At 40.3% G+C, this 10,662-nt stretch overlaps 1 protein-coding gene across 3 annotated transcripts in view; it reads left to right on the forward strand.

Moving 5' to 3' along the window:
- The window catches only part of fam160a1a (family with sequence similarity 160 member A1a), a 36,220-nt gene extending 26,311 nt beyond the window's left edge, over positions 1–9,909 (forward strand). For all 3 annotated transcript variants that reach the window (XM_034688728.1, XM_034688726.1, XM_034688727.1), the window contains 8 exons: positions 62–148; positions 398–565; positions 2,142–2,221; positions 2,533–2,735; positions 3,666–4,670; positions 4,773–4,951; positions 5,338–5,458; positions 7,439–9,909. In XM_034688728.1, the coding sequence (XP_034544619.1) occupies positions 62–148; positions 398–565; positions 2,142–2,221; positions 2,533–2,735; positions 3,666–4,670; positions 4,773–4,951; positions 5,338–5,458; positions 7,439–7,635 (2,040 nt within the window). In that variant the 3' untranslated portion in view covers positions 7,636–9,909. The remainder of the gene's footprint in view (positions 1–61; positions 149–397; positions 566–2,141; positions 2,222–2,532; positions 2,736–3,665; positions 4,671–4,772; positions 4,952–5,337; positions 5,459–7,438) is intronic.
- Positions 9,910–10,662: the final 753 nt, after the last annotated feature.

A 10,662-nucleotide genomic window follows, 5' to 3' on the forward strand; every position in this document is an offset into this window, starting at 1 on the left:
TCTGCTCAACTACACTTCTGATGGACATGTGCCTTTACAAGTATGTTGACTGTTTCTCCAGGTGGCCCATCCTGATATCAGAGACCAGCTTGTTGGCTACATCTACAACGGATTCCTCGTGCCTGTTCTAGCACCTGCTCTCCACAAGGTTGGTACTTGATCCCCACGTTTCCTGTCTTTCTTCAGCTGTCCTATTAAATAAAGGCAAAAAGCCCAAAAATTTAACTTAAAAAAAAATGATATGCTTTGTATATCACAGTGATGTTGAGGGATTCTGGGTGAAGCTAACTTATTGGTCATCCCTCAAAACACAAACAAAACCACATCTCCCTTTATTCAGTTGCTGTAGTTATTTTTTCAATTGATACCATTCTCATAAATTTCTTGTTTTTCATAGCTGACCCTCGAAGAAGTGATGACGACCACAGCGTACCTGGAGCTCTTCCTGAGGAGTGTATCAGAGCCGGCCTTGTTGCAGACCTTCCTCTCCTTCATCCTCCTCCACCAACATGAAAATGTCCACATCTTAGACACTCTAGTCAGCCGCATAAACACCCCCTTCCAGGTACAGGATGAACCCAGCAAACTTGCAAACACTTGTTTTGTTTTGTCTTAAACACACACACACACACACACACACACACACACACACACACACACACACACACACACACACACACACACACACACACACACACACACACACACACACACACACACACACTGCATTCAAAGATACCATGACTCATGTTTAATAAAAAACTACCCCAGAGGCCTGAACCCACAACTTTAAATGTCAGCAACAAGGCGAGCAGATTGTTGCCATGGTGAGGCGCAGTTGCAGTGACATAACCAACCAGCTGATACCTGTGTTTCAAAACAGTCCTATATGTAAGACCAACTCGTACAAATATTTGAGGAGAACTAAATCCTTAACGTAAATAAGTCATGTGCTCTTTACATTCAGGGTGTTACTTCTAGTGTTTGCTTACAGTCATCTTTGACTCTCTTGAAACTCACAGAAAAACAAGAAACACGTTTGCTTTTCAGATTTTGACCCCAGGCCAAATGAAATATTGACCAACATGCACATTTTTCACACTTCAGTCTATTTTATTTTCCTGTTTTGCCTTTTTTTTGTGTCAAATGGCTCTTTGAAAATGGCAGCAGGTAGGTAGTTTTCCTCTTCGTGCTTCATGCTTTGAAATAATTAAAGTTGTATTGCCTTGACTGAAAGAAGAAGTGATAGTATATCATTTCACCGAAGCACTCATTTACACAGACATGTTTAAGCATGCCAGCTGCATGAATATGTGGGTGGTGATGTATTTCATTTTGTCAGTTGCTTGGCTGGTCCAAAGCTTTGGTTAAGACTTCAATACATGTCAGTGTCAGTCATGGTCCCCAAAAAATGAATCCAAGTGACATGATGACTCCCCTGACTTTTCCATTAGCTATAAAGACATTTTCATCAGTCTCAGCTGTAGCTTGTATTTACTACTAATTATGAAATGTTAGCATGTCTGAACTAAGGTGGTTTCCTTGGTGAACATTGCTTCAGTCAGTGTGGGTATGCATGCATGTTAGCATGCTGATGTTACCATTTAGTCACAAGCACTTCTGTTCCTTTAGTAGAGCATTCCAGATGATTAATATTAATGTAGTTAAGTCAATGGATTATTTGAGTTATGGGCCTTTTATGCTTTTATCGAGAGGATAGGTCAGTGGGTAGAGTAGGAAACTCAGAGGAAAGAGTGGGGAATGACATGCGGCAAAGACCATACAAGTCAGGTTTGAACCTGGGCTGCCCACTTCGATGACTTCAGCCTCTCTACATGGGGTGCATGATTTAAGTGCTGAGCCAAACCAGCACCCCCAGCTTAGTTTTTTGTAAATTAATAAATCAAGGATTACAACTTTTAAAGTTGATTTTCCAGAACTAAAATATGTTAATTCAGCCAATATAAACCATTTCAGAAGCTTGTCACAGTAACTTTATTTTTTGTATTTATGCTTCAAAAGTGACCAAACTGATATAATTATTGATTATTTGTGATAACTTCACCAGTTTGACTGAAAAAGAAAATATATGTAGAGTTGCTGTCTTGTGCTTCATTTTGTCTTTCTCTTATTCTCTTCAGCTGGGGACTGTGTCACTGGCACTTTTCCGCACTCTCATCGGCTTGTACTGTGAAGATGTGATGCTGCAGCTCGTTTTGAGGTAAATGCCACACACACACACACACACACACACACACACACACACACACACACACACACACACACACACACACACACACACACACACACACACACACACACACACACACACACACACACACACACAGACTTATCTCAGCTATGTGATGTGTCGCATTCATGCCACATCCAAGTGATTTACAACAGGTTGAGCTTTTAGTCTAGACCTCCTACTGTGCAGAGGAGTATCCATCTGTCTGCTCGCCCCTTGTTGCCACTCCTCCTCCTCTTACGACCACCCGTTGATTGTCCTGTTCCCATCTGCCCCCTCAGGTACCTGATCCCCTGTAATCACATTATGTTGAGTCAGAGGCGTGTGGTGAGAGAGAGAGACTGCTACTCTGTGTCTGCAGCCAAGATCCTGGCTTTAACGCCGTCCTGCTGCTCGCCTGATCAGAGTCCCCCGCCCCTCAGACAGCTGGAGTCCATCCTCTTTTCCAAAGGTGCAGAGATGCCCAACGCCACAGGCACCCCAGGTAAGTGGAGCAAGACATTAAAGGAACATTTTGTCTGTTTTATTACACATTGGACATTTGAAAAGTTTGGAAACCTTTTTCAATTGCTCATCTGATCTTCAACCACTCAGAACTAGGAACAAGGACACATTACTTTAATTAGGACATGAAACATGAGGACTCAGAGGATCATACAGGTTGTAAACAAGCTATATGTTTAGCCCCATCGTCTAAAATCTTAAAAGAAAATCTATTATAATGCTATTGATGGAAATAATGACAAAAACTTTAAATATTACACCTTTACAATCATCATTAAATGAGTTCATGGCCCAGTTTTCTGGAGCAGAGCTAATTGTTATCTTAGCTAAAAGACACACAGAAGCTGTGTTGCCAAAATGCCCATTCAACCGGTATTCAAGAGACTAAGCCCTTCCTACCAGCTAAGCACGAGAAAAGAGAGCTGCTAGAACTAATAATGCTCTTTGAGACTGCTGAATAAATATTTGTAAGCACCGTATGTGCTACAGATTACACCGATTATGGAAATGAATGAATGCTTTCCAGCTATACTTGCAATCAGCTTTTAGAGATGTTTTTGCGACTTTAAAATCAGCTGCAAATTGCATTGATCCAAAACCTCATCTGAGTGAGTGGATCTTATGATTGAAATAATAGTTGTGTGCAAACAGAATAAATAGAGCATATCAAATTCAGCTGAACATGGTTATAAGCAGGATGCACTGCACAGTGTTGATCTGCATTAACCTGGGACATGAACAAATAGCCGGGAGGATAATGAATATTTTATCATATTTTGAGATCTTCTGCTGTGTCAGGGCATTACATCACTTCTTCCTCTGTAGTTACATGTCACACTCATTAGTTATGCTCTGTATGAATGTTGCACTGAAGTGCTGCACACCAACACTTTCTGTCTGTTTCTCCTAGAGGAGAAGGAGACCTTCTTGGAGGCACATGATGGATCAGGTAACTCCTGCACCATCGGATCAGAAATCTACCTGGACGTCAGCTACCTTCATTACCTCTATGACGCCCATTTGAGCATCAGTAGCTGCATACGAGCCTGTCAGGCATGGTCTGCGCCTTATGATGGCGAGGAGCCGCCTCCTGAGAAATATCAGCCTGGTGTCCTGGAGGAGTCGGGGCTGAAGGGTCGTCACACCCAGATGGCTCTCAAGAGGATTCCCCAGCCAGTACCACCACGCCCTCGACCCTGCCTGCCGCCCAATGCAGAAGCGGCCTCTGTCACCCAGCTGGAGCTCGAGTGGGATGATAGTTACGATGCCGGCCCGATGCAGATTGCTGGGGCTCCTAAAGAGAGTAAACCTCCAATACAGGCATCTGCTGAGCCTCCAGTACACATCCAAGAGATGAGGAAAACAGCCATCATGTTGGTGAAAGGCTCTTATATAGAGGAAAATGAGTTTCAGGATGACGTCATGGTGTATGATCTTGTCGCTAAGAAAGACGCCAGAGAGGTTGAGCGTGTCAGACTCAACTCAAGTGGGTCTAAAACACAGGAGACTCAGCCAGACTCAGCAGATGTTCCCCTTAAAAACGGACTCAGTGTGACCCCTCCAATCTCTGTGACAGCTGCTAACAAAAGCAGCTCTGACTCAAAATCCAAAATTCAGACAGACTGTAATTCCAACCTCGAAAAGGCCACTTCTCCTGAGGTGGCTGACGACCTTTTGGCCCAGTATGAGGAGCTTATCCGTACGTTGGACTCTCAAGCAGCTGGCAAACAAGTAAAAACTGATGGAGAGATCAAGAAGCCTGTTAAACCTGCAGAGGAAGAGGAGGAGGAGGAGGAGGAGGAGATGGACTTCACTTCCTTCTCTTCTGAGACACCAGAGAAACTCATTCATCCACCATTTGGGACTAAGTTTTCCAGCAGCGGTGCAGGAAGGAACCACTCAGTGCCTTTCACTGGTGAGTTAACGACAATCTTCCCTCTGAAGCGAATGCAGTGTTCACCAAACATGAAATTCCAACAGCACAAATAAGAGATTTTGTTTGTTATATCTTCTACAGGTCCTTTTGTCAGTGTGTTGTTATCTCGTATGGAGAACATGCTGTCCAACTCGCTCCATGTCAACCTGTTGTTGACGGGCATCCTGGCACAGTTGGCTGCCTACCCTCAACCCCTCCTGCGCTCATTTCTTCTCAACACCAACCTGGTCTTTCAGCCAACTGTTCGCTCCCTTTACCAGGTAACACAAATTACAATTGTGTTGTGTTTGTGCATGCTTGGTTCTTTACTTTCTTTGAGATTATTTGGTAGGCAAAAGAAAAAAGAGTATAGGTAGACATTACTGGAAAATGTATAAAAAAAAATGCGTCTCTCTTTTCAGAAACAAGACTGAAAATATCAAGAAAATGAATGGTTTAAAATCTGATTACAGTGCTGTAGACTCTACTGAGTAAGATGAAGTACAGACAGATTACTCCTTTCTGTTTATTTGTAATTCACTGAACAAGAGATTTTTCCCTTTTACATTCAGACTCCAGATATCAAAGCTCTTCTGGCTTCAATGTACTCAGTATACAGCTGCACTTGTGATTCTTATCCTAGTTTTTTTCTCTGTTTCTTTTTCAGGTGTTAGCCACCGTAAAGTACCAGATAGAAGACATGGCTGCCACCAGAAAAGACTTCCCAGAGTCTATCACTGCAGCTCAGCACTGGCTGCTGGCCAGGGAGAATTTAATAATGGAAGCAGGTGAAACTACACCCACATCGATGGTTACTGTTAATATATCTGCATGGTTAGAGTCTGTGTTTGAACAAAGATCTACAGCAGTTTGAGTTGCCCATGGGCAATCAAGTATTTAAACCATTAACATCAAATCCAGCTAAAATGAAGGGGATTTTCTCTTGGAGTGAAGTGGGATATGATTACCACTTGAGTGTGCAGTCAATATGAGTGAAGTGCTCACAGTTGGTATGGCCTGCTAAGCACAGAAAATTAAAACAAGGAAACAACTAGCCTGACTTAAAGCACAACTTTACACTACTTTTAGAAGTGCTGTTAAGCAGATTGTCATCACTTCTTCAGTATTATTTTTTACTAAAAGACAGAAAGATGTGGGGCGCTGGTTGCCTAGCAGTCTAAGCGTCCCACATACAGAGGCTATAGTCCTCGTCGCAGAGGTCGCCGGTAGAACTCCCGGCTGGTTGACCATTTACTGCATGTCTTCCCCCACTCTTTACTCCCCGCGTTTCCTGTCTCTCTTCAGCTGTCCTGTCAATAAAGGCAAAAAAGACCAAAATATATAACTTAATAAAGAAAAAAAAGGCAGGGGGGGCGGTCCAAGCGCCCAACATACAGAGGCCACAGTCCTCGTCGCAGGGGTCGCCGGTTCGATTCCCGGCCGCGATCATTTCCTGCATGTCCTCCCCCACTCTCTACTTCTTGCATTTCCTGTCTCTCTTCAGCTGTCCTATCAAATAAAGGCAAAAAGCCCCAAAAATATAACTTTAAAAATAAAAAATATTAAAAATAAGACAGAAAGATGTAGCTGTTTTTGCTAGCCAAAATTAGCATTCCAGATAATTTTACAGTGACAATTACAATTTTAAAGTAGTGCTAGCATTAGCAGATGACTGAGCATTTGCTAGCGTCCCTTGCTCAAAGCAAACGTTTAAATATCTTCTGGGTCGAAACATCTAAGATGGTGACCACCTCAAAGTAAAACACAAGGCAAGTTGTGAATAGTAGTACACAAACAAATGCTTGTTAACTTGAATGTTAAGCTAGACTAAGTAGCATGGTAGGATTAATAGATAAACTCATCTTAATAGGGTATCATTTGGGCCCAATAATCCAAGATGGTGACAACCTAAAAGCAAACTTATTGCTAAATCACAATGTTAAGCTAATTCACTAATGGTGGTAGCTACATGTTTCTTTCCTTTTAATGTGCCTTTTTTTGTTCAGCTGTCATGTTGTTTGAGTCCTTCAGAACTAAGGGTGCTTAGAAGGCTTTAACTTTAGACGGAGGAATACTACCAGGGGATGAAAAAATATGTTTTTATAATCATCCTAGAATTTATATTTAAGAAGTTAATGTAACTAGACTGAAGCTAAAGTGTATTTTCTGTCAAAGATTCAGATTGGGACTGTCTCTTTTCTTCAAACTAACTTGCTGTCAAAAATGGGTCAAGTTGAAAACATCTGCATTCTTCTGTTGGGAATTTGAATAAATTCCACTTGATTTCTTTAAGTCATGAGCCTCTGTGTTTCAGAGACAGACTCGTGTAAACCCTCAGAGTATCAAGCCTGGGTTTGGACAAGGCTCCCTGCAGTTTTCAGAGTGATACAAGCTAGAAAAACATGTTGTTTGGAACATGTTTGTGTAAAGATGTGAGCCTTTAAAGATAGGCTATTTAAACAGAATTTTTTAGTTGTTTAAGTGGAATACTCTACTTTTTGATACATGTTTGATGTTTATTTTACAAAAGTAACACAAGGGATCCAACTTTCTGTTTGAAATTATTCATAAAGAGAGAAATCATTAACAGAAATATCATGTTTACAAAATGTCTTAATTCATAGGATTTATATAGCGCTTTTTTGAATACTCAAAGTCGCTTAGAAGTCTTGAAGTCTAGCTGCATAAAGTTAAGTATTTCCTGTACATGTGTTTATCTGTTTGCCTTCATTTAGTCACTGTAACTTATTTAATCTTTTTTTTCTCAGATGAAAGCATCAGCAGACACTCAAACAGTGGCGAGGTGGGAAAAATCTTGAAGAACTCTCCTCCACCAATACCCAAAGCCATCTCTCTGGACCGGACTGAGGTCTTTGCTACAGTCCTCTTCACAGAGTTCCTCAAAGAGCTGGCTGCCATTGCACAAGAGCACTCCATCTTATCATACATTCCTATGGAAGAGTGATCGCATCTCAACAGACCCTCAAAGACTTTCTTGTGATGGTATTTTTTTTGTTCTTTTAAGGCAGTACTTGATCAAGAAACCTCTTAGATCAAGTGATTTTTACAGCTACTTTTTAAGAATAATGGTGTATTTATTTTACAAGCAAAGATAATCAGTTTTATGTGATTACAGATTAGTCTTTCTACTTTTGTAAATGGGTTTGGCAGCCAAGTTGGAGGTCCAAACTTTCACCTACACCAGCCACTCAGAAGAGCATGCTCCAGGTCCACCAACCAAAGACTGTAGACATTTTAATAAAAGCTGCATTTTTTTAGCCTCGATTTGAGGCTCTGCCCCTGATCTGAATGTCTTCTACAACCAGCTCTAACCACAGCTAGTTTGTGACCGGTTGACACTTACGTGGCCTTTCTCCACTGGAGAGTTGTCGCCTCTCTACTGCTGGCTAACACACTGTAAGTGAGAACCTTACTGCAAAATAATGTAAAACAAGGATATCTGTGAAAGCTTTTTATGCAACTGTTACATGACTTAATTTCTCTGGTGGTCACTTTTTGGTGTTCTCGAAAAGTCTTTGTGTGGCAGAGGTGCATTTGTTTTTGGTGTTTTTCTGTACACTCATCATGGTACCTCAGGAGTCCTTTTTGAGCACGTGCTGTTCTTTCGGTTATTTAACAGCCTTTGGGTGGAGCAATTTTCCCACAATGCACTAGTTTCTCACATCAGTGGACTTCACATGTTCTCCAGATGAGAGCAATAAAACATTTTTTTCAAGGTATCTTAAATTTGCCTTACTTCAGTGACACTCTGTGATGTAAATACTGTAAGAACACTATGCAAATCATTGGTGTATGTGGTGTAATTAAGTTTTGGTTATTTTCAGAAGGGGGCGGGGTATTTAAATTTAATGAGAGTTTCTATTGCCATATTTTTTTTAATAAGGTTATAATAAAAAGCTAGTTGTTTTGGTTTGTCATCATGTTGTTTTAAGGGTCTGTGTTGGGTGTTTGTCTTAGTTGTGATGTCTGAACTATCTGATTGCAGCTGTTATTTAGGGTTTTCTGTTGGCCTTTTATTTTAGTCCAGGTATTGCACATAGTTGTTTGTGTGATAGTTGAATAATACAAGAGAAATATTTTGGTACAAAGCATGCCTCAGCTGTCTAAATGCCTTTACCAGAGCAAAAATTCTTACTAACCAGTGCCTGAAACATGATTATAACTTCACACTATGCCTGATTTATGACAGAGTTATACAGAGGTAACACACAATATGTCTGTTTAATCTTAAATAAGCATTTGGGTCTTTTATTGTGAAAGTGCAAAGGAAGGCCATTGGGACTAAGAATGTGCAAAACTGATTGTTTCATTTATTTTTTTTAATGCATACTGTTCATGTTAGTTAAACTTCATAGTGATTGATTCGAGTTTGAGTTCATTTCCTGGAAAAAAGGTTTAATCAAAATTCACAACATTATAGGAAGATATAAACGCATGTTGTGTCAATGTGAACAGAAACCAAGAAAGTTTGAAATTGCTTGAATGTTATCTAAAAATATGTGGATGCTAAAAACTGTTTTAAATTTATTTTTTTTTCTCTATCATGAGAAATCCAGAATAGAATGGACTGCTCTAAGTAAATCCAACATAGAACAGATGTATTTTTCTACAAACTCAAATTATAGGAAGGACTATTTTGAGAATACAAGGCTTAAAACAAACTTTAAATCTGCTTATTTTTGAAACACAGTGTTGGTTATGGCCATCAGCTCCTACAGTAAGTCCAGCTAATACATGAAGAGTTTAATCTAACTGTATTTTCTTTATTTTAAAATCCATCCAGTTTCTACTTGATGCTATGCAGGCAATCATCTATGTTGTACAATCTTTGTGTGTGTTTCAAAACTGGCCTGGAAATGTATATTTTTTAACAGTCAGACAGTTTGACTTTGTGGAATACTTCTCTCTCCAGTTAAGGACTGTTTCAGAGCACTTTATCAGCCTTTCATACTACAGTGCCACTAAAACCCTCAACCTGCACAGATTCAGTCACACAGACACAACACAGCACAACAGTGGCTGCCTGAGCAGTGGTGTGGCATGAAAACGGGTACTATAACAGTGATTTTACACCAGTTTCTGTCTAAGTAGGTTCTTGCTCCAAAGATTTACTCTCTCTGACACCGTTTGGCCTCAGTTTCCATCCAAGATGCGATCAGGTTGATGTTTGTTGCTGATGACTCTTTTAATAAAACAACTTCTTGTATATGAAACTGGATTTTTCAAATGTGTACTGTTCACTTATTCCCTCGTCCTCTTCAGACTCTTCAGATTTTTAAACAGACACCTGTGCCCATCCAAACAGGAACTCTCACAACAAGACTTACCTGAAATTATAACTGTAATATAGTCTGTAGTAGCTATACATGTAGAATTATACACATGAAGAGTATGCAAAGAATCTGCACCTTCATACCTGAGATAATCCCTGTTGAATGAACAACCAAGAAAGCAGTACTGGATAAATCCCAGGCTTCTACCACTAGGGGGAGCTCACTGATCGCTCTCTCCCCTGCATGTCTGCTACAAGCTAAGTTTCTGCTGCCTCTCTTAATCAGAGAGTATCTGACATATCAGCAATTTCCTCTTCAGCCTGCCTGTGGGATTTTCCGGCCTTACAGATGGCCATAACGGCTAATAAGGCAGCAGACAAGGACGCATACATTCATACTGTATCTGTAATGATAAATTAAATGTCAAAATATTGAGAAAAGTTGTCCCCGACTTCTATATCTTTCATTTCCTCAGATGATCACTTGATTTATGTTAAACAAAAGTATAATTGCATGAGTTTTGTGGGTTTTTTCTGCTCATTCCGTCATGGTTTTTAAATCACACTAAAATAAATACATGCATATTTGAACATTGGTTTGACTCCCATCCATGACCCTTTGCTACATGTCTTTCCCCACTAAGTAATCCCCACATTTCCTGTCTCTCTTCAGCTGTTACAAAACAGCTGTTACACTGA

The sequence above is a fragment of the Notolabrus celidotus genome, chromosome 7 (genome assembly GCF_009762535.1).
Source record: "Notolabrus celidotus isolate fNotCel1 chromosome 7, fNotCel1.pri, whole genome shotgun sequence".
Taxonomy (NCBI): Eukaryota; Metazoa; Chordata; class Actinopteri; order Labriformes; family Labridae; genus Notolabrus; species Notolabrus celidotus.